The following is a 25,092-nucleotide window of genomic DNA, read 5'->3' on the forward strand; positions in this document are numbered from 1 at the left end:
TGACAGTAAAAGAAAACAGTGTGATTTCCCATTAAAAAAATTGAAATCTGAGTGACTGAATACATAGAACAAAAAACAAAGTTCATCAACCATAAGGCAAGAATTTGTTTTGAGACAGGCAACAGATGTAAGGGAAAGCCTGAAAATGTTTGCGGTTGAACAAATACACAATTTCCCTGAGTTACAAGTTTTTGATCTACCTAGGCTTGTATAAAGGCGAGACCCTCCGCCGAACAATATCCTGAATTTGCTCTGCTGACAAAACTGATACCTCAAAATCAAAGTCAGCATTTTCCATCTGTTGATGCAACTGTAGAGAACATAATAGAGAACTTAGATTTAAGTTTGGTTTATGATAAAGTCACTACTAAACTACGTAATAACATATAATCACCTTCTGGAGAATTGTAGATTGATCATCAAGATCAAACTTGCGCATAAGCTTCAGCATCTCAAGTTGCTGCAATAAGATTCCCTCTACTTCAGAAATCAATCTTTTTAACCAGTACGGTCAAAACAAAATTGTCTTTACCTGCTCTTGTAGTAGTTCTTGGCGACGCATTCTTTCAGCATATTCATCTGGTCCAAGCTGTGCTTCATCACAAACCATTTCTTCCCTGTTATTCCATTGATCAAATAATTTAGAATTGTTAACAAAAGTACTACAAATCTTCACAACCTCACAAGTCAGTAATAGCTCCACTTGTAAAATTAGCCTTAGCCTTAGATTTAAGTATAAGTACAAAATTCAACTAAGAGAAAGCGGTTACTTACTTTGAAACGAATTTGTAAAACTGAATCATCAATTCCTGATCACTTTCATAAGTCGTATTCACTTTTCCCAGGCATGATATGCCAAAACTAGGATCTGCCATAAACAAAAGCTCAAACATTGAATACTAAATATAGATATAACAGGCCAAACTAGCATCTGAGGGTAAATAGGACAAATTTACCGATTCCCATTTCCAAAAATATCTCTTCCTGTATGTTAGTGGTTACAGCTACAGGTTCCTGTGATATGAATACCGAAATTCAGACCATTAATCAAACCAATTGACAGGCAGAGTAACATATTTGGCAGAAACCCTTGTATCAATTTCAAACTTGTGAATGAAAGATTACACATTTACATCACCAGATCTGAAATGACAAACTTTTAAACTGAAAAATTACTTCCACTAAAAGAGTCACATTTTGAGAACTTCGTTACACAATGGTGGTGGATTAAAAAACTACAAAGACAAATTTAGAGAAGAGATTATTAACCTGCTGGTCTTGAACAGCATCTGCAATCCTTTTCTTAACATCTGTAATTAATGATAATATCAAATAAATTATTAAAAATAAAAAAACATGGGCAGTAAAGATATCAATTAGAAATGGGAAAAACAAATTAGTACCAGACTGAGAAGTGAGGTAAGAGAATCGATTGAAGAGATGGAGCAACTGTTCCCTCGACAACATTCTGTTGTTCTGCAATCAAAGTTTTCAATTCTGACACTTTAAATAAACGTCTTGTCTTTATGCCAAACCCCTTTTAACTCTTTTTTTTTCTTTTTAATAGAAAAAAGAAAAGAAAATTTGCATTAGGTCATCGAGTACTGTGCAAGTACCACTTTTCAAGTTTGTTTCTTTCTTTTTGAAAAATTAACTTCCCAAATTCACAAACCAAAACCAAATGCCCCTCTTATCTTTTGCCTCTTTCAATTTTTAATTTTTTACTAAGAAAATTAAGAAAGCAACGTTTGTGGTCCAAACTCCAAACAATTAAACCGAACTAGATAATACTGATATTATTTCCTTTTCTTTAATTAAATATCTCAAACAACAAATAGGAAAAAAAACTAATATATATGATAAAATTCCAAACTAAAAAATTTAACACCTATTTCACAAACAGATTACAAATCAACTATAAGGATTATCATTATCAGCATAAACCCAGATTAGAAATCCTCGTCCAGCTTGAAAACATGGTTACCACCATCGCCATTGATGCTGTACATCACAGAGGCCTTTTGGTACTCTCCAACTCTCTTCTCAAAGAAATTAGTTTTACCCTGCAACGAAATCAGCTCCATCCAATCAAAGGGGTTCTGGGCATTGTAGATCTTGGGGTAACCCAACGCATCCATCAATCTATCGGCGACGAACTCGATATACTTGCTCATAAGATCACCATTCATACCAACCAAGGCACACGGCAAAGCTTCACAGACAAACTCTCTTTCGATTTCAACGGCGTCGCGAATGATTCCCCTGACTCGCTCCTCGCTCAGCTTCTTTTTCAGAAGCGTGTAAAGCAAACACGCGAAATCGCAGTGCAACCCTTCGTCCCGCGAGATCAATTCGTTTGAAAACGTGAGACCAGGCATTAACCCGCGCTTCTTTAGCCAAAATATCGCACAGAAGCTTCCGGAGAAGAAGATTCCTTCAACGCAGGCAAACGCAATCAAACGCTCGGCGAAAGTTTCTGAGCCGTCGATCCATCTCATGGCCCACTGAGCTTTCTTGGCCACACAAGGAATGGTTTCGATGGCGTGAAAGAGACAATTCTTTTCAGCCGGATCTTTAATGTAAGTCTCCAACAACAGACTGTACATCTCAGAGTGAATATTCTCGATAGCGATTTGAAAACCGTAAAAGGCACGCGCCTCCGCAACTTGAACATCTTTCATGAACCTTCCGGCGAGATTCTCCAAAACGATGCCGTCTGAGGCGGCAAAGAAAGCAAGAACATGGGAAATGAAATGTTTCTCATCGGGAGTCATATTTTCCCATTGGGTATTGTCTTGAGAGAGATCTACCTCCTCCGCCGTCCAGAACGAAGCCTCGGCCTTCTTGTACATTTCCCAAATCTCAGGGTACTGAATTGGGAACATACAGAATCTGTCGGGGTTGGGAGCGAGAAGTGGCTCTTCTGGGTAAGCAGGCATTTTCGATTGGAAATGAAGAAAAAACTGAAAAGAAAGATTGGAAGAGTTGAATTTGGGGATTAGGTTAATTTTGAAGGTCTTTGGCTATGGAGACTGAGAGAGTTTGTGTGGCTATATATAAGGGTTTTGGTCTGCAAAAAAAGAAACGTTTCTTTTTAAAATATTCAATTGAGGCGCGGGTTATTTAAAAAATTTCAGAAGCTTGTTGGAGACTGAACTGGAAGAAGGGTAATTTGGGGATTTCAAGTTGTGTGTTTGACAGTGTGGTCCTTCTGATCGGCTCTATGAGTAGTTGTCAGAGGAGGATATAATGGTCATTTCCTTGATGTTAGGTGGCTGTTTGGAGGGCTATTTCGGTAATTTTGATTGTAAAAAAGTGGGAGGCTTGTGAGGGAAGATTTGGGTTTCAAATTGGCGGGAGTTTTTAGTAGCGCGCGTTGATTGAAAATTTGGGTTCCAATTTAATATACTTTTTAAAAATTAAAATTTTGAAAATTACATGTAGTTGTTTTTTTAATAAATTTTTGTTATTATTATTTTTCTCTTTGTAATTTATTTCTTTATTTAGAAAATTGGAGCTTAAATTTTGTTGAAAAAAGAAAATAGAGTTAGTTAGTAGCACGAGTTTAATGAAGGTTTTAGAAGGAAGGACACACACGTGACACACTCTACCACGTGTGGTGTACAAGGACACGCCATGCTTAGGCGCACTGTACAATGTACATCCACACATTTTTCTACTTTTCTTCCTTATCTTCTTTATGTTTTTTCTTTGCTAATTTACTAATAGTTTTGAAATTATTTTATATTTTAAAATATACGATATATTTAAATTTGAAGTAGTAATTATATGTAAATTTCTGTTATTATGTTTAGTAAAATAATTAGTAATTATATGATAACTTAATATTATGTAATATTTTATTTAATAATTCTTATCATTTTATAATAAATATTTAAAATAATTTAAATTTATTAGGAATATTCAAATATTGCTCAGGATAAATTTCAATAGTTATATTTTTAATGTAACTATAATAATTATATTTTGTCATTATCTGTTATAATATGTTGTAACAGGTCATTATGTAAATAAGTTTTTATATATATTTTAAAAACAAAATTTGATATTTAGAATTGTAGTAATCATAAAAAATTATGCAATTCAAAAAAATTAATTTTTTAATCAAATTATTAAATTAAGATCTTTTTAAAAATTGATATGTATATAGATTTGTTTTATATTTATAAATTTAAATCCCTAATTTAATATAACACAAATTTTTTAACAATAATATTTGAATATGTGGAAAAATCTATATTTTGCCACAAAAGTTAAACTTATATCAATTATAAATATTTTTTTAATTTAATTTTTATTATGTTTAAAATTAAATTTCCAATATATTTTAATATATTACAATAGTATAAGAAGATTTTTTGAAAATAATAAAAGACTAAATTTTTAATCTTTTTTATCAAATCATGACAAAAATATTTACTCATTTAATTTAAAATAAAATAAAAATTAAATAGAAACTTAATCAAATCATCAATCAACATGAGCATTAGACTAATTCCTTACAAGGAAAAAATATTAGACAAATTAAAATATTATTATTCAGCAAGAACTGTGTTGAACCAATGGAAATCAGCTGCTGCAAACCGATTCTCTCCACTTCCTGCTGTCATCAACGACACCAGCAATCTCAGCAACAATTGGACGCCACCTGCAGCTGGTTTTTTGAAGGTAAACACTGATGGTGCTCTATTTTCTGCTTCTAATTCTTTCGGCTTAGGGGGTCTCGCCCGTGATGCTAATGGCCAATTCATTGAAGCTTTTTGTTTGCACAAACCGGGTTGTGTTCAACCAAGTTTAGTGGAGGCTTTTGGTGTCAAAGAAGCTTTGAGTTGGATAAAAACGAAAGGATGGGAACATGTTGTTTTGGAAACCGATTCACTTGTGGTTGTTCAAGCTCTCCAAAGTAATGTGGCCATGCAATCTTTGTTTGGATCCACTATAACTTATTGTCGTAATATTTTAAAGTCTTTGCCTTTTGTTCAAGTTTGTTTTGTCAAACGATCTGCTAACAACGCCGCTCATTGCCTTGCTCGTGGCGCTTGTTTTTGGTCAGATTGTAATTTTGTTGATAGCAATGTTCCTGATGTTATCAACAATGCTGTAATGGCCGATTTGGCTATTCTATCTTAATGAAGTTATCTACTTTCATTCAAAAAAAAAAAAAAAAATATTATTTAGTCAAAAATAATTTTAAAAAGAATTAAATAAACATCAAAACACGTCAATTAATATGAACATTAAAAAAAAAAAATCTTAAACGAAATAACAATATAGAAGAAGATGAATGTTTAGAATCCACGGTTTCAAAAGCACAACGACATCAATAGATTTATGCTAAAATAAAATAATTTTAAAAATCTGAGAATAAAATAGTAAATTAATTTATCTCATTGAGTGGTGGGATGGGCACACATTCCTCCGTCGACTACACCTGTCAATCATATAACTCAATTTGCCCATTTGTTTGTCGCACTAAAGTGTACTAAAATAATAACTATATACCAGTTTGTCCAAGTTCATGAATAGTGGGAGCCATTTTTAGGATCAGGCTTCGGAATTGAGGAGAAAGTTCTTGGAGGTTGGATCTGTGTATTTGAGAGGAAGAAGAAGCTCTCTAGTGAGCATGCGTCTTTGTATTAAGAGAAAAAAAAAAAAAAAAAAAAGATGATGTAATGGGAAAAGAGAAAAAAGTTATTTTTATTTTTATTATTTTGTAAGGCGTTAAAAAAATTATTAATTTTTTATTATCTTTAATTTTTTTCAATTTAGGTCATATGTCCAAATTTTTTGATGTATCAAGGGGCTGGGTTTTGTTGCAAATATATATTAATAATTTGAATGCAAAAAAATAAATTAAAAAATTAATTGCTAAGAGAACCTTAATTAATAATTAATCATAAAATTTAATTAGTGAATATAATTAAATTTAATTTTTGAATAAATTAATCTTAATTAGCATTTTATAAGAAAATAAAATATAATAAGAAATGAATAGTAGTTTCAGGTAGGTTATAGGTAATATATTAATCATAACCATTTAGGGTGCGTTTGGAAAGCCACAATATAATTGGATTTGTGTGTAATTGGAGGTAATTACACAATTTGGCATGTTTGTCTGATCATGTAATTACACTGTAACTGTGTAATTAGATGTAATTGAGGAGTTCCAATTACACTCTCCAATTCTCATAGCCCCCATGAGAATTAGAAGTAATTACATTGTGTAATTACTAAAAACTTTCCATATTAAACATTAGTCACTAGAAAATATTATTTTCCCATGTAATTACTAACTATTTTGCAATATTAGGAATTCATATGTAATTACCACATCATATCCAAACACACCTTTCATTTTAAAATATAGTGTAATTACTAAACTGTATAATTACCACCCTAGTAATTACCTTACCTAGTAATTACACAGTTACTTCCAAACACACTCTTAATAATAATTGAATGGTCAAAATTAACGTAACTATCGTAGTTATATATTTGACGTAACCATTAAATAGTCACTCAATATATATTGATAATGGCACTTAATTGATATATATTAGGTAAAATAATAAATAAATCTTATTATTAAATTGATAATAATACATAATTTAACATTGATAAATGCATTTGCAAGCTAAATATTTAGCCGGAGGAGGTACTACTTCACATATTGACTTGCTTTGAGGGAAATTCTTAGTACATTCTTGTTCACATAAATCATCATGTCCTTTATTGAGGCAATAATCTATCTCAATCTTGCATATTTTTCCATCCACCTTATTATTACCTTCACACAAAAATCATAACATAATAGCATCATTAAATAACAAACTCCAAATTATTACTAATAATAATTCTAAAATATATATAAAAGAGTGAGAGAGATATTATTACTTGAAGCAATAAGAACAAGCATGGTGATTAAGAGAAAATTGCATAAATGAAGAGACTTGGCCATATCTATAACTAAAAATATAGAAGATATAGAATATAAATTTTCACTTTGTATCTTTTCAAAAAAAAAAAAAAATTCACTTTGTATATTATTATTGCTTTTGTGGTTGGTTGGTTCTCTATAACTATGAAGCCTTTATATAGGGTTATAGCTAGGGTTAGTGATTTTTTTTTTTCTTTTGTAACGTTTTTTTGTTTGGCTATTTTGAAATGGTAACGCCAATGTTGAAATTGGTAATTAATTTTATTGTCAGTTTTATAATAGAAGGTAAGTTTTAATTTCTTTTACCATAATTATAATCTTCAAGATAAGTACTAACCTTCATTTGTTATTTCTAACAAGAATATGCTTTTCGAATATTCTTATAAGCTATTTTATTTGAATATATATAATATTTATCTGACTTATTTTGAGTATGTTATTTTTACGGGTAAATACCATTTTGGACCTTCTGTTTTGCAAAAGTTACTAATTGGACCCTGTGGTTTGTTAAATGACAAAATGGACCTTGTATTTTCTAAAATAGTACAAATAGGACCCTGAATTGATTTTTTGTCAAAATAAAATTTAATTATAATCCAATCTAAAAGTGCTATGACAAAACTGTTTACATTTTTTGTATCTGTTCGTATTAAGCATTGTCTTCAAGTTGGTTGTATTAAAAAAAAAGTTGTCAAAAATTAAGCTCAGGGTCCTATTTTTACTATTTTAGAAAATACATGGTCCATTTTGTCATTTAACAAAATACAGGGTCCAATCTGTAACTTTTACAAAACACAGGGTCCAAAATGGTATTTACCATATTTTTGCAAAGTATGCCTTACTATATATGTGGGAAAATTAAGAGCATGTTTGGTATTGTTTTTTGTTTTCAAAAAATTGTTTTTAGAAATGAAAATAAAAAATAGTTTTTGAAGTTTTTAAAAACAAGTCATGTTTGGTTAGTGTTTTTTAAAAACAATATTGACTAAAAGTGAATTGGTTTTTAAAACAGAAAACAATATTTTGTTGTTTTCAAAATTTGTGTTTTTTGTAACTTTGTTTTCTGAAAACTGTTTTAAAAAAACAAGGCCAAACAAGCTAAATTGTTTTCAAAAAATAATTTTCTGTTTTTAAAAACAAAAAATAGTTTTTTAGTTATGATGTCAAACATGCACTAAATATTTTATGAGTTTTTACATAATTTATACAAAATTATGGCTTTTATCAATATAGTCGTTTTATGGGAAAGATTATGTAAAAAGAGTTCGGAGAATAAATCCTAAACGACAAAATTAATTGTTCTTTTTATTCACTTTCAAACGACATGTCGTAGATTCTCAACAAATTTTACGGAACTGAACATTTTGGCAACCCTTATCCCACCCATAAAATTTTCCTATATTTTAATAACTACTGAATAACTTTTGTTCAATTTATTTTTCTATCTATAATGGAGCTGTCAAAACATTATTCATTATCACAATGATTCATATTAAAAAGAAAGATTAAGAAAAGTTCTATAATGCACCTCATTAAAAGGAGTATACCGATACATCTCTATCCGTTTTAGTATCTAAAATAATTTTTAAGCGGGTGTATTGTAAATTATCTTATAACTTTTAGGAAAATTCTATAATATACCCTTTAAAAGGATGTACCGATACATCTCTATCTATTTTAGTATCTGAAGTAATTTTTTAATCAAAATTTTTCTCATGGTTATTTAAGACATCCAGCTAAATTTTAAGAAATTCAGAAAAGTTTAACATACCAAAAACTACCTTCAAACAGTGCGTTACATGCGTGACTATTTTATTTTATAGTCGTGTAAAATAGACTGTTTAAACATTGTTTTTTATATTGTAAATTATTCCAAATTTCTTAAAATTTTGTAAGATATGTTAAATAGATATAAACTACATGAATATGAAAAAAAATTAGACTAAAAAATTTTTTTGATGCCGAAATAAGTAGAAAGTGCATCAGTACATCTCTTTTAAAGGAGTGTATTGTAAAAACACTTTTATAGTCTATCTCAAATTTTAATTAATTATATTTACTAGAAAAAATAAAACGACACGTCGTAGATTATCAACGAACTTTACCAACTGAATTGTTTGGCGCCCAACAATCAAAGCTTTAAGTTTAAACTCTGTAAAAGACATCTTCTTCGACTAAGGCAAAGAAAGCCAAGAACCATTCTCTCTCTCCCACTACCATGGCCAAATCTCTCTTCTTCTTCTTCTTCATTCTTTCTATCTTCTCCTCCTCTGCTCTCGGCTCTTGCTTGACCCTTTTAAACGCCGCCGAGATTCTCTCAAACTCCGGCTACCTCTCAATGTCCTTGACCCTTAAAATCGCCTCTCAAACCATTAAACACGATTCACCGACCGCCACCGTCTTTGCTCCGGCAGACCAAGCTTTCGTCAAGTCAGGCCAACCTTCCCTGTTTCTCCTTCGCCGCCACGTGTCCCCCGTAAAACTCTCCCTCGAAACACTCAAGACTCTTCCTCGTGGCTCAGTAATACCCACCATGGTCCCCGACCATCCTCTAATCGTCACCGCTTCTCTCTCCGGCGACGGCTACATCTCCATAAACGACGTCAGGATCAACGAGAAAGCCGTTTTTGGTGATGGGTTCGTAGCTCTGTACGGTATAGACAAGTTCATTGACTCATCTTTCTTCCGGGCTGATCAGCCGCCGTCCCCAGCTCCGGCTCCGGCGCCTGCCCCGTTCCACGGCAAGACAGATTCTTTTGCTTCGGTTGCTGAGTTTCTCAGGTCGAGAGGTTACTATATAATGGCCACGCTTCTTGATGCCCAATTGACCGGGCTCGGTGACGGGACCAAACTGACCATCTTTGCTCCGGTGGACCGAACTTTCGATTACTATGCATCGAATATAAGCGATTACGCTTTGATTTTCCGGCGACATGTTGTGCCGAGAATGATGACGTGGCAGGATTTGATTGGAAGCCAAGTTGTTGGGACAAAGCTTCCGACTTTTTCAAGGGGTTTTATGATCGAGGTGAGGGTTTCAAGTGATGGTATTCCTATGCTTAACGATGCACCAGTTGTGTTTCGAGATATATATCGAAGTCAACGGTTGATTGTTCATGGCCTTAATGGGTTTCTCAAGCCTTTCACTGATCAAGAATGGAATCAAGATTCTTTCTCTAATGGATTTGTTGGTGATGATTCTCATGGATAATAATATCCACTAGGTTGTTCTTTTGTTTTGTTTTTCATTGTAAGATTCATGATTATCAGATGACATTTGATTCAGTAAAGGTTATTAGTTTTGGTCATGATTGACCGTTAAGTTAGTTATTTGTACTTTGTCATTCATGTAACTAAGAGATTTTTGTACTAAAAAACTCATTTCACAGAGGAATAAAAACCTTGCTAAAGGTGCTTTGTGCAAATCAGATGGATTATATATTAAGCTAGAAAGTTTCAGAAGAGACTAACATTATGTTATAACTCTGCAGAAACTTTGTGAATCTTAAGAATTCTATACATATTAGTACTCAAATTTTAAAGTTTTAAACAAACTAAGAGATCACTATTTCACTACCTATATGTGTAGCTAGTGCTAGCTTCCTTACCACTTGAGTCTCCAGCAAAGCTAGCCCTTGCCAATGCCCTTAACTTCTTCATCTCATTTTTCGACTCTTGTTCATATCCCTTCGGCTGTTTTCCCTCTCCCGTTCTCTGCAAGCCGACATTTCTCTCTGCAATCGAGCATGGTGAACCAGGACTAAGCATTGGTACTACCGTTGCTGTCATGGCGCCAATTGGGTCAGCAAATGGTGCTCTCCTGTCTCTTCTTCTCAACTCGGTTTCTGGACTTAGAGGAAGGCCAGAAACTAGGCCTATTTTGGGTTGTGAAGAAGCTGCTCTCACTCCAGACCAATGCTTTCTTGAGAGGAAAGGAAGAACTAGACCTTTAGCAGCAAACTTCAATCCAAGCTTGAGAGAATTTTTCTGAGGATGTGATAGTCTTAACAAAGAACTTATAAGCGCGTACCACTCGTGTATAATGTGAGTAACAAAAGTGATGAAGAGGAGAGCCAGCATAACAAATCCCAACTCTTGTGTTTCCATTGGATTTGTGTTAGTCATACTGATAGATATACCAAACATACCAATCTCACACAAAAGAGAAACACTTTCAACCAGGTGAACTCCCTTATTTAAAAATGGTTTTAGTATAAACAGATACATAAACTGTACTAGTGTGATTGTTAAGGCTAAGATACTTTGGCTTGGCTTCTTTGATGAGTATGCTCCAGATAAAATTCCTAAACTGACCCTTCTCATAAGATCAATAACTATATATGATGATCTAGTGCAGCCTAATAGTCTTCTTTGTAAGGGAATATCAGTTTCTTCATTGCTGTCATCTGAGCTCACAGTACATATTCTCCCAATCCCATTATGGCCACTTTCACCCCATTTTCGAGTCATGTTTGAGTCGTTCTGATCGACAAAGACAAACATTGGAGGACCTTTGAGACTCTCAAAGAGAATCCCGAAACGTGAAAGGAAAGATGAAGGAATGCCTTCTCTATAAAACCACTTTCCTTTCACATTCCTAGTTGTGAAAAAGAACCATAGCTTTGCATACCATGGTTCTGTATTTGCAGCATACTTGATTTCCTTGTATTGAACCAAAGTTCCTGAGAATACTGCAATTATGAGAAAAATGATTATTGATAAAATAAAGGCTGCTGGGATTGCTAGTAGTAGAGCTCCAGTGATTATTCCACCTGTTGTACCACCTGCCATTTGAACTAAAATTATAAAAAAATCATGACAAAATGAAACTAGAATTTGGAAAGAGTATATCAAATTATTTACCTCTTATTACAAAAGCTGATGATTGGGATATGCAAGGTAGCATAAGAATGAGAAGAAAAAGCTCGAATCGGGGTACTGAAAGAATGCCATGAACTGGTGTTCCTGTTCTCCATTTTAAGAAAAGTAATAAGAGAACATGTGCTATGACTAGACTTCCTCCCCCAACTCCAAGCCAGAACAAGTTCATCTCCAAGTCCTGCCACCTATAAAATATTAAACATAGTTTAGTTCTTTGCAAAGGAGAGAGTGTCATATAGTTTTGGCTAAAATTTCAAGAAAAGGAAAATTATAGCTACCCTTTGTAATTCTCCATTCTCTTGACAACATCTCTAGCTGAAAGTGGCTCTCCTCTCTACAAGGCAAGTTCTTCAACTGTAAGAAAAGTTCTTATTCGAAAACACAAGTGACAAATTAGATACTCACCAAGAAATAAATGAAATATTCTTTGGAATCAAGAGCTAGTCCATAAGGTTCTTTTTTCATGCTTATGTTGTAATGTCCATAAATCCAACCAGGATTTGGTTTTATGTCATTTAACCGCGCACAAGATATATTGGTCAAGCAAGAATCTATTGCCCCGGAAATGGTGCTAAGCTTCATTCCAAGCTCCCCTCCTGATAAGTAGACATGACTGGGCCAAACTGAAGCACTATCCTTTTTCCATGGAAGCTTTTGATGAGGTATAAGCCACCTTAGACCTTTAGCAGTCTCAGAAAATACAACTGGTTGATTAACTGAAAGCCAATCTGAAAGGACAAACACTTGAAGATGTCCAACCATACCCTGCATGAAGATTAATCAGATACTTTTATTATAATAAATACTTAATGTTTTCGATACTGCAGAGTACTTTGAAAACTTACATGAAGATTCCTTGCAGTGTCAGTACCAATAAGATTTGTACTACCAGAAGCAAGAGTGTCTAATGCTCCAAGATTTGCAAGAGAAATTGAAAGAACAGCAGTTGCAAATGATGTTGTCAATATTCCAGCAGTTACAAATGAGTGTAATGCTACTGATAGTGAAGGGGCTAAATCTGCTTTAAGAAAGAAAGTTACATTATAGTACACAAAATGGAAGAAAAAAGATCGAGAAAAGTAAGAAAGAAACTATATTTTATGATTTCATACAGTGCATCACTTCAAGTTTGTTAGACTCCAAATTTAGATTTCCTGAAATGTCATTTACTTTCCCAGCAGGAACGATAATTGACACGATATTATGTGTTTCCATGAGGACATCCATCGAGTACAGAGCTTTCGAAAGTTCCTTCAACCTTACATGAAGAAAAATAAACCATCTTAGCATTAGTTAAGGTTTATCAGGTTGTTATGAAGTGACTACTATCAAACATAATCGCCTACCTCGTTATCTTACCACCAGTCACTTCTACCATAGAAGCTTTAAAACCGAAAACAGGCTTTGTAAACTCAACTATTATGTTGATTTTCGAATCCTTTGTAACATTTGGAGCACTAGTACTTAGCTTTACACCAGGCTCCATTGAATCTAAGAAGAAAGAAAAGTAAAGAGTGATGATGATCCCACAAAGCTACTGAATTTTTTATTTTATTTTTGGAAAATTGTGGAATGACATACCATAAACAAATGTGATTAAGTCAGCAGGTGAGACAGGAGTTCCTGTTTTACTAATTATCAAATGGGATTGAAATTCAACTTTGATGATGACAGTGCTTACTGTAACATTGAGCTACAAAATCAAAATTCCAAATGCTTTGCTTACAAGTTACATCCAAAGAATAATAGCTTAACAAAGTGAACATAAGTATGAATTTTGTTGCTTACATGAAAAGCGAATCGTCGGTTCGCTTGATTAGTACTATAAATAGGTACTAAGTTACCCATGTTCACTTGTAATGCATTAGCAATCTGGTCTGTAGTATTTACTATGGGAATTCTAAAGTCTAAAAAGATCTTCAAATCCTCTTTTTTGTTAGTTGCAAGGACAGTTCTTGGGACCCCATTAAGCACTAGCTCATAAGATGGAACTGCAGTCCAGAAATCCACTAAAACCGGCCCTCTATCTGTGAAATTTATCGACATTTAAAAAGGCGAATTAAAGTTGAAAGAAGGGTGTGTAATCATTTGATACTCTATGTTTTATCTAAATATAAGTTTAGTATCTTGTGTTTTCAATAATGCTCATTTAGTACTCTGAACTCAGATTTGATCAAATAAATTTTATTAATATGATCAAACTGTCTTCAATTATATGAGTTCCAAATTTACATTTAGTTATTTAATTATATATAAGTGAGATTTGACTTTAAACATGTACATTTTCAAAATACTAAATACCGCCAGATGAGCATTATTAAAAACATAAAGTACCAAACATGTTCTTCGAGAAAACATAGGGTAACAAATGAGTCCTAAGAAGAATGCTAAGGCTTACCAAAGTGAATGGTTATAGAGGAGCCATTTGTTCTTGTAAAGCTATTCCCTGCATGATCTGTACAAATATTCTCTGCCATTCTAACTACCACTCGTCCAAGTATGCTCGTTGTGGAGAAAACTATGTCAAGCTTGTAATGAATAGCTGGCTTAATAATTCGCAATGATTTCGGGTTTATAGAGGCTGGCCCTTTGAGTATGACCTATAAGAAGAAGAGAACATATTGTATTAACTAAAGCATGGAGTTTGCTATGAAGTTTCTTTAAACATTGCAATTACATCACAGTTTGATGAGGTCAAACACTTGAAGCCACCCCTTCCCATGCAAGCTTCACTGAATTTGATATCAATGGCTACTCTTTTAGCATTGGTATAGTCTTGCTTACTTGAAATTGTTGCAGTTGGCGGTATCGTATCTACCAGATATAAACAGCAATAACAAAGTAAAAGACTTTATCAGTAAAAGACTTAAAGAACATTTACTGGTTTTTGAAAATGAAACTGTAATAAAGATGCAAAGTTCTCACCAATGAACCAAGAATAAGCTGATGAGTTTCTCTTGCCATTCCAGGTTGTAACATTGAGAAGAAATTTATGGTGATGGTTCACAGTTAAATTCTTGAGTACTAACAATTTATGTGGACATGGACTCAAAACTTGGTCATCAATCTGTTTACATACATTACTACATGTATGAATTTCCAAGTCTATAGTTTCAAATTGCCATTATAAATGCCTTAAAAACTTCCTACATTGTTAAATGGCATTAATGTAGAGTAGAACTATAAAGAAGCTTTTAAGTCAAGAACCATTTTAATATTTCCACATAGTACCTGACAGTAGACAGAACATGTATTATTGTGGCATGCATTTGAACCATCCAAAGTCTCAAAAGAGTATCTGAAAACTGCATAGGAGTGCCTTGATCTTGGTGGAGGAGCTTGAGCAAAATGAATGAGGACCTTTGATTCAACTGAGTTAAGTAATAATAGTACATGTATCAGTATAACAGCAGCATAGGTATACTGCAGTAAAAATTGAATCTTGAGAGTGCCCATTTTAGAATGTGGCTAGAAGAACTTGACATTTAAAAAAGAACAGAAAATAAAAAGGGCAAAATCCAAAGAATGTAAGGTGTTGTTGGGTTTTGTTTATGAACAAAAACAGAAAAGAATGAGTCTACCAAGAGTGACATTAAATGTGAAGTGTTGTGTGGTTTTTGAGCTGAAGAGCTACAGAGTAAAAATCTCAGGAGACAACCACCAAACCAACTTTTCTTGTCAGTCTAATAACTGCTCCTTTAAAGATGTTCACATACCCCCATTTACTATCATCAGCCGACCTAGCTGTAAATTTTATTATTTTGGATAAATTTTCTTTACATATTTTTTTCTTTATAATGATGTAAATGTAATGCTCTCTCTCTCTCTCCAACATATAATCTCGAAATTGATGCTCATAACTATTAGATGGATCATGAATAAGACCACTCATTTAAGAGGACAATATGTATTCAATCTTCTCTACCAAACGACAATATGCTTAACAAACGACATTATTCCACCATTGCAAAATGTTGTACACTTGTACTTGGCAAAATAAGCATAATGACCATTTTCCTTAATTTAATAATTTTCTATAAAATAACATTCCCAACACCGTCCAAAAGTATCATTATCAACAGAAAATGAATTTGCAAATTAGCATTAAAAGATGTCTCTTTTTTACCAAATACTCTTCTTCCCTGCCCATACAAAGTGTTAGAGACTGAAAATTTTAGTGCGGAAACTATTGACCTTATTGACATAACTATGACGGTAGCAGTAATCTAACTTGCAAGTTACAAAGATAACTCTGTAACAATGAGAAGAAATCATATTTCTTGAATGGAAACCTCATATGTGCACTCAAACTCAAACCCTTCTGTCTTATGGGGTTACTTAAACTACAAGGTTTTTTACCGGTACAATAATATTGACCAATCTGTATTTACAATTTACACTTCTCTCTTTCTTAAACAGTTTCCCCCTGTACATATGATGAATTTTTACACAGGGTTTATCGGTATGAATGTTTATAATTTCAAACACAGATTGAAAAGGTGATTTATGGTTTTTCTTCATCCGATTCATCGTAATCTTCTGCGGCCATCCACGATAATTTCGGTCCCTGGAAAGATAAACACACGTAAGAAAACAGAAATGGTGAAAGTGATTTGAATTTGCTCTTACATAATGTGTTTCCATTTTAACAATTGAGCCAAGCGAGTACCACCATCCCTTGCTATTGGAAACTCTAGTTTACCTTTCCTTGCCGAATGATTTTTGGAGGGTTAACCGTCATGTCAACTACGGTTGAGGGGTCAGCAACTCTTAACCCGGCATCAACGATAAAATCCAGACCCTGATAGAATTTTTAATCCACAACTTGAGAGCAATATTACGGAACAGATGATGAACATAAAAGGACCTAGTCTATGGTCTAGCTGTGATTTAGCAGTTCAAGACATGTAATTAAATACAGTTGCAAAAGTTTATGATTGGAAAAAAATGAATCTTGTCTTCAAAATAACAAGTTTCTTCATCCATTGTTATTGTGAAAGCCAAGAAATACTGGTTATTGTTTTATTTTCACATGTTCTTTTGTTCTTTCCTTTTCGTGTTGTTCTTACATAAGTAAGTTATACTATTTTAATAAGAGAAAATACAAAGATTAGCAGGATTCACATAGCTAAAGATAAACTAATTACATAGTTTCACTGCAAAACCCAAAATTTATATAAAAGATATACCTCAGGCCTATAGGTATCAGCAATAGCAACTGGATCAAGCATCCATTCATTCTCATTTAAGCTCTTCACACTGGCACAAGCAGCACACATTCAGCATTAAAGGAGAATAGCATATGTGATACAAGAAAAAAAAGCTCCATATAGTTATATACAATGATAGTGAAGATAAAAACATATCTAGTCTCCAACCTATCTTTCCTATGTAACAATATAAATGTATCAACCTACCTTGTAGATATCAATGGAGCCTCCATCTTCTCTAGTATTGCTTGACATATTGCATCATCAGGTATACGAACACCTACGTTTTTCCTCGAAGCATATTTTGCAGTTGTAGTCCCAAACCTTATGCACTGTTTAGGTAAACCTTTGCTAGCCGTTAAGATAAAGGTGTACTGTAAGAAACAAACTTGCCTTAGATAATCAAAGTTTGCCATTTCAAAAGATCTAATGAACCAATTGAATTGAACCTACACAATGAAATTAGAAAACAATGAAAGAGCACACTTACAGGTCCAGGTAAGCACTGCTTAACAGCCCGGAATACGCTTGTGTGGCCTTGACCATCACCTCGAGGGAATCCTGTTGTGTATGTATCTATGTCTCGAAAGGAGTGGCATAAAATGCTAAGGGGCTGCGCAAATAATGTAGACCATGTTCATGAAAATTTAATAAATAATGAGATAATGGGCAGGCAGCATTACCATTACAAAATTAATATCATGAACTTATTACACAGCAACTTTGTGACATTACAAGTTTGACAGCACATTTTTGACCGGTGTCTGGTTGAGTTCCATGCTGAAACATTTTTTTCGAACACTTATTAAAGGAAGCAAATGAAACTTGCCTTCAGAGGTTCTATGTTCTTGATTCTGCAAGAGAAAAACACGAAAGAGCCTCGTCAAGAAGGGGTTTATGATGTTTGAGAAAACAAAAGAGGACTTAGAAAAATCGGAGGATCAATCTGTCTTAGTGTCTTACTATAAGATCTACCTTCGAAGTCGCTCAATGGCAGAGTGGTTTCTCAAATCACAAACAAAGGCATACCTACAAACCAATAATTTTGCTAACTCAAACTCAAGATGAAATAAAGAAAACAGTAAAGAGAAAAAAACACATACAGATTGAATATGAACTTAAATTCAATGTTAAATAACAAAGAACTGAAAGATAAAAAAGGTCAATGCCATTTTAGATCTTGTGTTTAGCAAAAAGTTATCAAAATTATCAATTTGACCTGAGTATTTCAATGGCACATAATGGTACCATGATCTCAAAATGTAACATAATAATAATCTTCATTGAAAAAAACATAGCAATACTCTTGATTCAAAAGTGTTAGACCTAGTTACATTTTTCACTTTTTCTTTTCTTTTTTTTGCTAGAAACTATCTGCAAATTGGTAACATTTTAGTTATATTAGAAAAGAAAATTGACTTTTGTGGAATATCGCTAACAAGGGGCCACCTCTAGTTGCTAGGCACCAGCAATGCTTGAATAAAAATCATAATTTGGGTCTGTCACACATGAATAAAGGGCATCCAATTTCCAATCCCCCATTATTTATTCCCTTAAGTAGAAAACAGAGTGAAAGTAAGCAAGAAAGTAACAGTAACAGGTATAGCATACACAGTGTCAGTAGGAATGACCCCAACAGCTCCCCCTTTTAAAAGATCAACAACTGGTTCCAGTTTCCAGCTATCAGCTCCTGCTGGATCAACTTCAACATACACCAATTCATCTTCCTGAACAAGTTAATATATCCAATTATATAAGTTACAATACTTTCTCTCCCAAATTCCAATTCAACAACTATGAGTCTTATCACAAAAGCTAGTTAAAAACAATCAATGATCACTGCAACTTTGTTTCTGAGCATTTCAAAATCTGACATTCAAAACTTTCGACTGAGCTGAAAATTAAAATTGGAGCAAAATACTAAATTAACAATGGGAGGTGGAGAGAAAGAGAAAGGACCTTGGTAAAACGAGGAGTTGCATATTTGAGACGCTTAGGGCTTCTCTTAACAGAAAAGGCTAAGACTTTGAGGCGAGGGAGTTTCTTGGTGCAGAAGGAAAGTTGAGATTGAGATGAGTTGGAGTAAAGACGGCGCGTGGAGAGCGTAGATAGGGAGGAGAATGATAATGCTTCAGTGTGATTGAGAAAGTGCAATTGGGTATCCAACGACGCCATCTCCTTGTTCTTCTTCTCTCTCCCAGCTGAAGCTTTTGGCGCCAGAGCTGAGCAAAGCACAGGCCACGGACTCAACTCGACTCGGCTTCATCACTGCTTAAAGATGATGATGATAATCATCCACGTACAACTCCGCAAGAATATTCCAGGATTTTCTTGGTTTGGGAAAACGACGTCGTTTTGTGGAAGTTGGTGGAGAACGGAAGATGGGGTTTTGGGTTTGGGCCTTAATAATCGAGCCCGAGTTAATACAGTCTCAGTCCACCAATGTCTGATTTCCCCTTCACTTTTGTAGGTTGCTTTTTGTTAGTAGTAGTAGTCAACATTTAACGTTTAAGGTGGTGTTTGGTAACACTTTTTTAATCAGTTTTCTGTTTTTAAAAATAAAAAAGTAAAAATATTTTTCAAAAATATGTTTTATAAAAATATTTTTACTTTTCAATTTTTTAATTGAGGATCAAAATTTCAAAAACAAAAAAAAATTACTTTCAATATTTTTTTAAACATTTTTTTTCTTAATCAATATTTTGGACTTCGATCAGACCCAAATCCCCCACGACCCTAGCACAAAACCCGACCTCTGACCTGAACCGAATCTGACTCCGGACCTATAGACCCGACGTAAATAAAATAAAAAAATAAATATAAAAATGAACTTTACATAACACACTTTTGTTTTTTATTTTTAAAATTGAAAAACAAAAATAGTTACAGAACGTACTTTTTGTTTTCTAAAAACAAAAATTTTACATTCATTTTATGATTAAAAAATTAAAAAACAAAAGCGTTACCAAACGGCACCTAAATTAATCTAATTACACTAAACAAATCTAATTTATTTTTTTAAATAATTTTGATTGCATTAGATTGGATAGCAAATGATGTCAAAATTCAACTAAAAACTAATGGAATCAAATTACATATAACATATATTAAGAAAATAATTTATATTTAATTATTATTGATTTGTCTATAACAATAGCAATATTATTAATAATTTGATTGGATTATAACAATCGAAATAAAAAACATTTGATTCGATTTGATGCCCACCCAAGTTATTAATACTACTAATAAACCAATTCAACTAACAAAACGAAGTATTCAAATGAATTTTTAACAAATGAATTCAAATAACATGATGAATTTTACATAATATGTCATTTAAGCAAGAAATGAATTATCACCAAACAAATTAAAGGTCTTGAGTTTCTACTTTCTACAGGGAAATGAATCTCAATTACCAATCAAAATAAAATCTTATTCATAGTAGCACCGAACACATTGGTGTTGATTAACAATATATAATTTTGTAACCATATAATTACTGTTGAAAAATCAATATTTCATATGGGAAATGCTGAATATAATTTCATCAATTACATGGTGAAAATCTTTACTGAGGTGAAAAATCTTGGAATCAACTGTGATTCTAAATTCTACATGCACTGTGGGCTCAAAGCCTCCAAAAGCTCATGAATGGTGCTCAATCTCCAAAAACACTCTACCAAAGCACCGAATGTCAAGACCAAACAAATCCTTTGGCTTATCGCGGTGGAGGAGGAGGCACATGTGACTTTGCGAATCCTACCCAAGCAACAACGCAAACAGCAAGGATTACCCATCCGCATATATCGTAATTGAGATCACTGCTCTTCTTTTTCTTTGCAGTCTGCAAAATAAGAGTTTCGATCAGGAATGCACCAATAGACCGCTTCTCCCAAAAAAGAATTATAATGGTAGCTTAAGCCAAACGATGGTTTCAAGTATTACCTTAGCACCTGATGATGAAGAAGAAGAAGGACCTGCAGCTCCCATTGCCTGCTGGCCAAAACCGTGCTTATGGATCTCCATATGCAATTCTGGGGCCTAGAATGAGTATCAAATAGCGAAGTTTGATGAGTTTAACAAACAGTTATAAAGTTGAGTTTGCTATATTTAAACGAAATTTTCTCTCAAAAGCTTGAAACATACATAAGAAAACCATAGTTTACAGCAAAAGATTGCAATAGTCATTGGGGTAAAAACTAAAGGCATTCAGTTATATAGATGATTCAATAAAAAACTACAACTTTCAGCCATGTCCCTACCAAAAAAACACTTTAGAGAATGACATTACACGAGGCTAAATCTAGGTCTCAAGTCTCAACCACTTTGAAGATATATGGCTTGCTGGCAGAACTGCTAACCATTCCTTCTTCAGTTATGGTACATAGTTAATAATAACAATTCTCCCTAAGTAAATTCCAAATCAAGAAGCATGGAAGGCCTACATATTAGAAAGTGTTAAAAGAAAGAATTTTAATCCGTGTTTATAACCAAAGGAAAGGTTGACTAGGGAATCAAAATGGACTACAAACATAATTCCCTACAAAGTGCCTCCAAACTATGACATTTCATGCTCTACTGGACAGGAAAAAATACTGTCCAGTAACATTCAGCAACCCTGTCCAACAATTCAACCTATATCTACAAGAAAAACTAGATCAAAAACATTCAAAATGAACCTTTGGAGAAAAAAAAGTACAACCACACTTGTAAACGTGAAGACATCTTCAATTTTCCCTACACTCTATGACCTCAATATCTAATTCAATATGCCAAATGTTCTAAAATGATAAGACATGACCATCACCTCTCTTCAGCTACATTCTAGTACCACTGTTAAATCCACAAGAATAAAATATAACCATCCAACTTTCATATCCGTTGTAAAAGAATAAAAATTTAAAACGCCTATGTCAACAGCAAAAAGCACAAGGAGTTTCCCATAGTACATAACAGTAGAGCGTACCTTAGCAGCCACTTCCAAAGACTTGCGATAAAGTTCATTCTCTGGTTCCTATTATCGAAAAACAAGCCTATATTACAAACCATATATAAGAGCAGCAAATCATTATAGAAACACATGATAGCCTTTGGCAGGAGAAAAACCTCATCGGATGCTTGCTGAAAGTACACTGCAGCCTTATCGAAATATTCCTTTGCCTCATCGAGATCAGGGGTCAAAAATGCATTGGAAGTATGAGCATTTCCCAAGCACCAAAGGGCATCATGTTTCTTAGAATTAATCACCAATGCCTCCTCAAGTTTTGTAATTGCATCTGAGCAATCAAAGTTCGTTTCCCACAATCAGAAACTCATGACCCAAATTTCAAAAAGAGCTTAAAAAAAACGTTTCATTTCTCAGAAGTCAGAACCAAACAAGTTTCAAAGCCCAAATTAGGGACAACGATCGAGAACGATATTATAGACAAGTCGATTATTATTTTCAATCTTCAAACGCGTTAACGATTAAACTACAGCAAGTTACAAATCAGCACAAATTAAAAAGTAATACCTTGAATCATCTTCTTCGACTCCGGAACACTCTGAAACTGAGACAACTCCAGTAGAGCTCCAGCCCACCTAGTCAAGTTCTACATTCCAAAACAAATGGGAAATGTCATATGACTCATATCATCCATACAAATAGCAATCGAAGCCATAAAAGATAAAACAGAATGAATGAATAAGAAACGAAGAGAGAGAGATACGAACATCAGCATCAAGAGGATTCTGGGCGTAGGCAACTTCGGCAGTCTTACGAGCGTGCTCGAAGAAGAGAAGACGATCAAAGTCGCTCTGCTGTAAATCCATGGGTATGATTTCTCGCTCTGTACGGACACTTGGAGGAGTTGGTTATGGGTTGGGTTCGAGGCTAGGGCTTTTGCTACAGAGAGAAGAAGAAGAAAGAAAAGGGTTTGGGGGGCTATTTGATTAGAAACCCACATACAAACTGGACTATTCGACCCGATTCCTATTATGTTTTATTTGTGTTGTGGTTTTTATTTCAAAATAATTAGGGCTTTTGTTTTGGTAACATTTTTAATTTTTTAATTATAAAAATGAAACTAAATATTATATTATGGCAGCTGCAGCTCCCTCTAAAGGTTCTTAATTTTTTATGGCGAGCTTCTACCAACAGTCTCCCAACTCGGTTTAATCTCTCCATAAAACATGTTCCAATTGCTGCAACGTGTCCATTCTGCCTTGCTGCTCCTGAGACGATTCTGCATGTGTTGGTGCGGTGCTCTTTTGCTAGCAGTTGCTGGAGCAAGGTTCCAATTACTGGGGTGGCGTCGGATGCAATGTTGTTCTCGAGTTGGTTAGAAGCGGGGTTGGTATTGTGGAACTCGGCCGAGGCTCTTAAGGCTGGTATGGTCTGTTGGTCGATTTGGAATCGTCGGAATGAGTTGGTTTGGACCTTCAAGCACCCTGATGCAAGTGAGGTAGTGGCAATGGCAAAGTTAAATTATGTTGAGTGGTTTAATGCTCAAAAAGTTAATGTCACAGATGCATGCTTAACCGGGACGATGACGTTACCAGTGGAGCGATGGACAGCTCCCGATTTTCCTTTGGTCAAAGTTAATGTGGATGGTGCACTTTTTTCTGCCCATGGGCAGTATGGATTGGGCTTGATTGCAAGGTCTGTTGCGGGGTTGGTCTTAGGGGCCAGAAGTTTATCTAGAGATGGCTCTTTGCAACCTCATATCGTCGAAGCCATTAGTATCAAGGAAGCTCTCCCTTGGAGTAAAGCGAATGGAAGGTCATAGGTTGTTGTTGAGTCGGATTGTTTAAGGGTCATTAATGATTTGCAAAAGTTCAAACATATGGCTTCTCCTTATGGCCATATTCTTTATGATTGTATGACTTTGGTTGTTGATTTTTATTTTGTTTCTTTTAATTTTGCTAAGCGGTCTGCTAATAAGGTTGCGCATGCCTTGGTGCGATCTTCTCTTTTTGAGGCTGACCGGACTTTTAGTAGGGACTCCTTACCTTTTGTTTTTGAATCCTTAGTTTTGGATGATTTAATTTAATGAAATTTAATCATTATTCAAAAAAAAAAATATATTATATTTTTAAAAAGTAATAATGTGTTTCATAATTATTTTTAATTTTAAAAATAAAAAATAAAAATGTGTTCAATAACTTCATTTTCATTTTTATTTTGTTAATTTTACTTAAGGCGGGTCTATGTTCGGGTTTGGGGTCGTGGTTCGAGTCTGAAACACTAGTGTCAGGATTGGAACATGTGTCTGTTAGGCTATTTTTAGCTTATTGTTCAGGTCATTTTTAGAGTTAATTTTATTCTTTATTATTACTTTTTGGAATAGAATTATGCTTGTTTTCTTTAGTTTCAGATTTTGACACTTTGAAATATATAAATTGGTTAAATTTTAAAAAAATAGTGATCTATAGAATAGAGAAAATTTTACAATTAAATAAAACTAAAACTTTAAGCCTAAATTCGACTATGTTCTGATTAGATTTTGGAAAAATTCAAAACATAAAAGTTTTAGATATCTTTTTTAGGTTTCCAACACATCTTGAATCAGCTCATTTAGAGTTCGTATGCAAAAGTTATGCATATTTTACTGAGAGAGGTCGAAGCCAAAAAAAATATATATCCAGTGGCCGCGGCGAGGCTTTCGGTGGCCACGACGAGGGACTACAAAAAGCTCGTTTTTTACTTTTCTACCGTCGTCGCAGCGCCGACTCCGTATAGGTCAAGGAGAACTTCATCTTTTCTCGTTTTTGGGTTAAAAAAACTTTATTTAATGAAAGGGGATCGCAAATTATTGAGAGATAATAATGGAACCCTAGAAATACAAGAAGAATGCTCTTGGAGCAAGTGTGGGCAATCGATGACAATCCTCCATCTAGTTTTCTTCCCTTCTCTTGATTTTTTATGTTTTTATTTGTGTTTAATTTAATTATAGATTTGATTATGAGCTAAACTCCCTATTTAGGGATTTGATGGATATTAATTAAGAATATTCCATGAATTAGTATTGTAATTTATTCATATTTTTGCTTATTACATGT

General features: G+C 33.8%; 7 protein-coding genes and 1 long non-coding RNA gene across 9 annotated transcripts; 2 read left to right on the top strand and 6 right to left on the bottom strand.

Moving 5' to 3' along the window:
• Nucleotides 1-6: 6 nt before the first annotated feature.
• On the bottom strand, nt 7-1,703 carry LOC115699056 (uncharacterized). Its single transcript, XM_030626263.2, has 7 exons — nt 1,404-1,703; nt 1,270-1,310; nt 957-1,014; nt 775-868; nt 533-617; nt 395-460; nt 7-310 (listed from the first exon to the last, which is right to left on the bottom strand). Exons 1-7 carry the CDS (start codon nt 1,465-1,467, stop codon nt 197-199), a joined length of 522 nt encoding a protein of 173 aa, XP_030482123.2. The 5' UTR covers nt 1,468-1,703; the 3' UTR covers nt 7-196.
• Nucleotides 1,704-1,773: 70 nt separating this feature from the next.
• LOC115699054 (ribonucleoside-diphosphate reductase small chain) lies at nt 1,774-3,181 on the bottom strand. Its single transcript, XM_030626262.2, has one exon. The coding sequence runs from the start codon at nt 2,937-2,939 to the stop codon at nt 1,950-1,952; it is 990 nt and encodes a 329-aa protein (XP_030482122.2). The 5' UTR covers nt 2,940-3,181; the 3' UTR covers nt 1,774-1,949.
• Nucleotides 3,182-6,522: 3,341 nt separating this feature from the next.
• LOC133029986 (uncharacterized) lies at nt 6,523-7,051 on the bottom strand. Its single transcript, XR_009683909.1, has 2 exons — nt 6,916-7,051; nt 6,523-6,808 (listed from the first exon to the last, which is right to left on the bottom strand). It is a non-coding gene; the product is annotated as an uncharacterized LOC133029986 (long non-coding RNA).
• A 2,079-nt stretch (nt 7,052-9,130) lies between these two features.
• On the bottom strand, nt 9,131-15,979 carry LOC115701432 (uncharacterized). 2 transcript variants are annotated; one of them, XM_030629233.2, is made up of 13 exons: nt 15,071-15,979; nt 14,765-14,906; nt 14,517-14,653; nt 14,238-14,439; nt 13,628-13,866; nt 13,421-13,532; nt 13,186-13,330; nt 12,952-13,097; nt 12,685-12,857; nt 12,245-12,604; nt 12,118-12,173; nt 11,822-12,024; nt 9,131-11,742 (listed from the first exon to the last, which is right to left on the bottom strand). In XM_030629233.2, exons 1-13 carry the CDS (start codon nt 15,293-15,295, stop codon nt 10,532-10,534), a joined length of 3,351 nt encoding a protein of 1,116 aa, XP_030485093.2. In that variant the 5' UTR covers nt 15,296-15,979; the 3' UTR covers nt 9,131-10,531. The 2 variants fall into 2 exon arrangements, with proteins under 2 accessions (XP_030485093.2, XP_030485092.2); XM_030629232.2 differs by having other exon boundaries at nt 12,685-12,860.
• LOC115701433 (putative fasciclin-like arabinogalactan protein 20) lies at nt 9,177-10,383 on the top strand. Its single transcript, XM_030629234.2, has one exon. The coding sequence runs from the start codon at nt 9,177-9,179 to the stop codon at nt 10,167-10,169; it is 993 nt and encodes a 330-aa protein (XP_030485094.2). The 3' UTR covers nt 10,170-10,383.
• Nucleotides 15,980-16,115: 136 nt separating the features above from the next.
• LOC115701458 (uncharacterized) lies at nt 16,116-19,329 on the bottom strand. The gene is made up of 9 exons (XM_030629264.2): nt 19,009-19,329; nt 18,661-18,776; nt 18,025-18,078; nt 17,879-17,903; nt 17,540-17,662; nt 17,257-17,423; nt 17,029-17,098; nt 16,542-16,640; nt 16,116-16,406 (listed from the first exon to the last, which is right to left on the bottom strand). Exons 1-9 carry the CDS (start codon nt 19,222-19,224, stop codon nt 16,344-16,346), a joined length of 933 nt encoding a protein of 310 aa, XP_030485124.2. The 5' UTR covers nt 19,225-19,329; the 3' UTR covers nt 16,116-16,343.
• A 1,135-nt stretch (nt 19,330-20,464) lies between these two features.
• LOC115701113 (mitochondrial import receptor subunit TOM20) lies at nt 20,465-23,039 on the bottom strand. The gene is made up of 6 exons (XM_030628808.2): nt 22,765-23,039; nt 22,565-22,643; nt 22,159-22,328; nt 22,019-22,066; nt 20,998-21,093; nt 20,465-20,896 (listed from the first exon to the last, which is right to left on the bottom strand). The coding sequence occupies exons 1-6, from the start codon at nt 22,861-22,863 to the stop codon at nt 20,771-20,773; spliced, it is 618 nt and encodes a 205-aa protein (XP_030484668.1). The 5' UTR covers nt 22,864-23,039; the 3' UTR covers nt 20,465-20,770.
• LOC133030649 (uncharacterized) lies at nt 22,862-23,819 on the top strand. The gene is made up of 2 exons (XM_061103458.1): nt 22,862-22,965; nt 23,192-23,819. The coding sequence occupies exons 1-2, from the start codon at nt 22,862-22,864 to the stop codon at nt 23,817-23,819; spliced, it is 732 nt and encodes a 243-aa protein (XP_060959441.1).
• Nucleotides 23,820-25,092: the final 1,273 nt, after the last annotated feature.

The sequence above is a fragment of the Cannabis sativa genome, chromosome 8 (assembly GCF_029168945.1).
Source record: "Cannabis sativa cultivar Pink pepper isolate KNU-18-1 chromosome 8, ASM2916894v1, whole genome shotgun sequence".
Lineage (NCBI taxonomy): Eukaryota > Viridiplantae > Streptophyta > Magnoliopsida > Rosales > Cannabaceae > Cannabis > Cannabis sativa.

Coding starts and splice junctions, on each gene's coding strand:
- LOC115699056 (XM_030626263.2), bottom strand. CDS start 1,467: ATGTTGTCGAGGGAACAGTTGCTCCATCTCTTCAATCGATTCTCTTAC. Junction 1,015..1,269: donor ATGCTGTTCAAGACCAGCAG/GTTAATAATCTC, acceptor TTCATATCACAG/GAACCTGTAGCTGTAACCAC. Junction 311..394: donor AATCTACAATTCTCCAGAAG/GTGATTATATGT, acceptor TGTTCTCTACAG/TTGCATCAACAGATGGAAAA.
- LOC115699054 (XM_030626262.2), bottom strand. CDS start 2,939: ATGCCTGCTTACCCAGAAGAGCCACTTCTCGCTCCCAACCCCGACAGA.
- LOC115701433 (XM_030629234.2), top strand. CDS start 9,177: ATGGCCAAATCTCTCTTCTTCTTCTTCTTCATTCTTTCTATCTTCTCC.
- LOC115701432 (XM_030629232.2), bottom strand. CDS start 15,295: ATGGGCACTCTCAAGATTCAATTTTTACTGCAGTATACCTATGCTGCT. Junction 14,440..14,516: donor TGACCTCATCAAACTGTGAT/GTAATTGCAATG, acceptor TTCTTCTTATAG/GTCATACTCAAAGGGCCAGC. Junction 13,867..14,237: donor CTCTATAACCATTCACTTTG/GTAAGCCTTAGC, acceptor TAAATTTCACAG/ATAGAGGGCCGGTTTTAGTG.
- LOC115701458 (XM_030629264.2), bottom strand. CDS start 19,224: ATGGCGTCGTTGGATACCCAATTGCACTTTCTCAATCACACTGAAGCA. Junction 18,777..19,008: donor CAACTCCTCGTTTTACCAAG/GTCCTTTCTCTT, acceptor TAACTTGTTCAG/GAAGATGAATTGGTGTATGT. Junction 16,641..17,028: donor CTGATACCTATAGGCCTGAG/GTATATCTTTTA, acceptor AAATTCTATCAG/GGTCTGGATTTTATCGTTGA.
- LOC133030649 (XM_061103458.1), top strand. CDS start 22,862: ATGGGTATGATTTCTCGCTCTGTACGGACACTTGGAGGAGTTGGTTAT. Junction 22,966..23,191: donor GAAGAAGAAGAAAGAAAAGG/GTTTGGGGGGCT, acceptor TTCTACCAACAG/TCTCCCAACTCGGTTTAATC.
- LOC115701113 (XM_030628808.2), bottom strand. CDS start 22,863: ATGGATTTACAGCAGAGCGACTTTGATCGTCTTCTCTTCTTCGAGCAC. Junction 22,644..22,764: donor AGAATCCTCTTGATGCTGAT/GTTCGTATCTCT, acceptor TTTGGAATGTAG/AACTTGACTAGGTGGGCTGG. Junction 21,094..22,018: donor CTTTGGAAGTGGCTGCTAAG/GTACGCTCTACT, acceptor TACTCATTCTAG/GCCCCAGAATTGCATATGGA.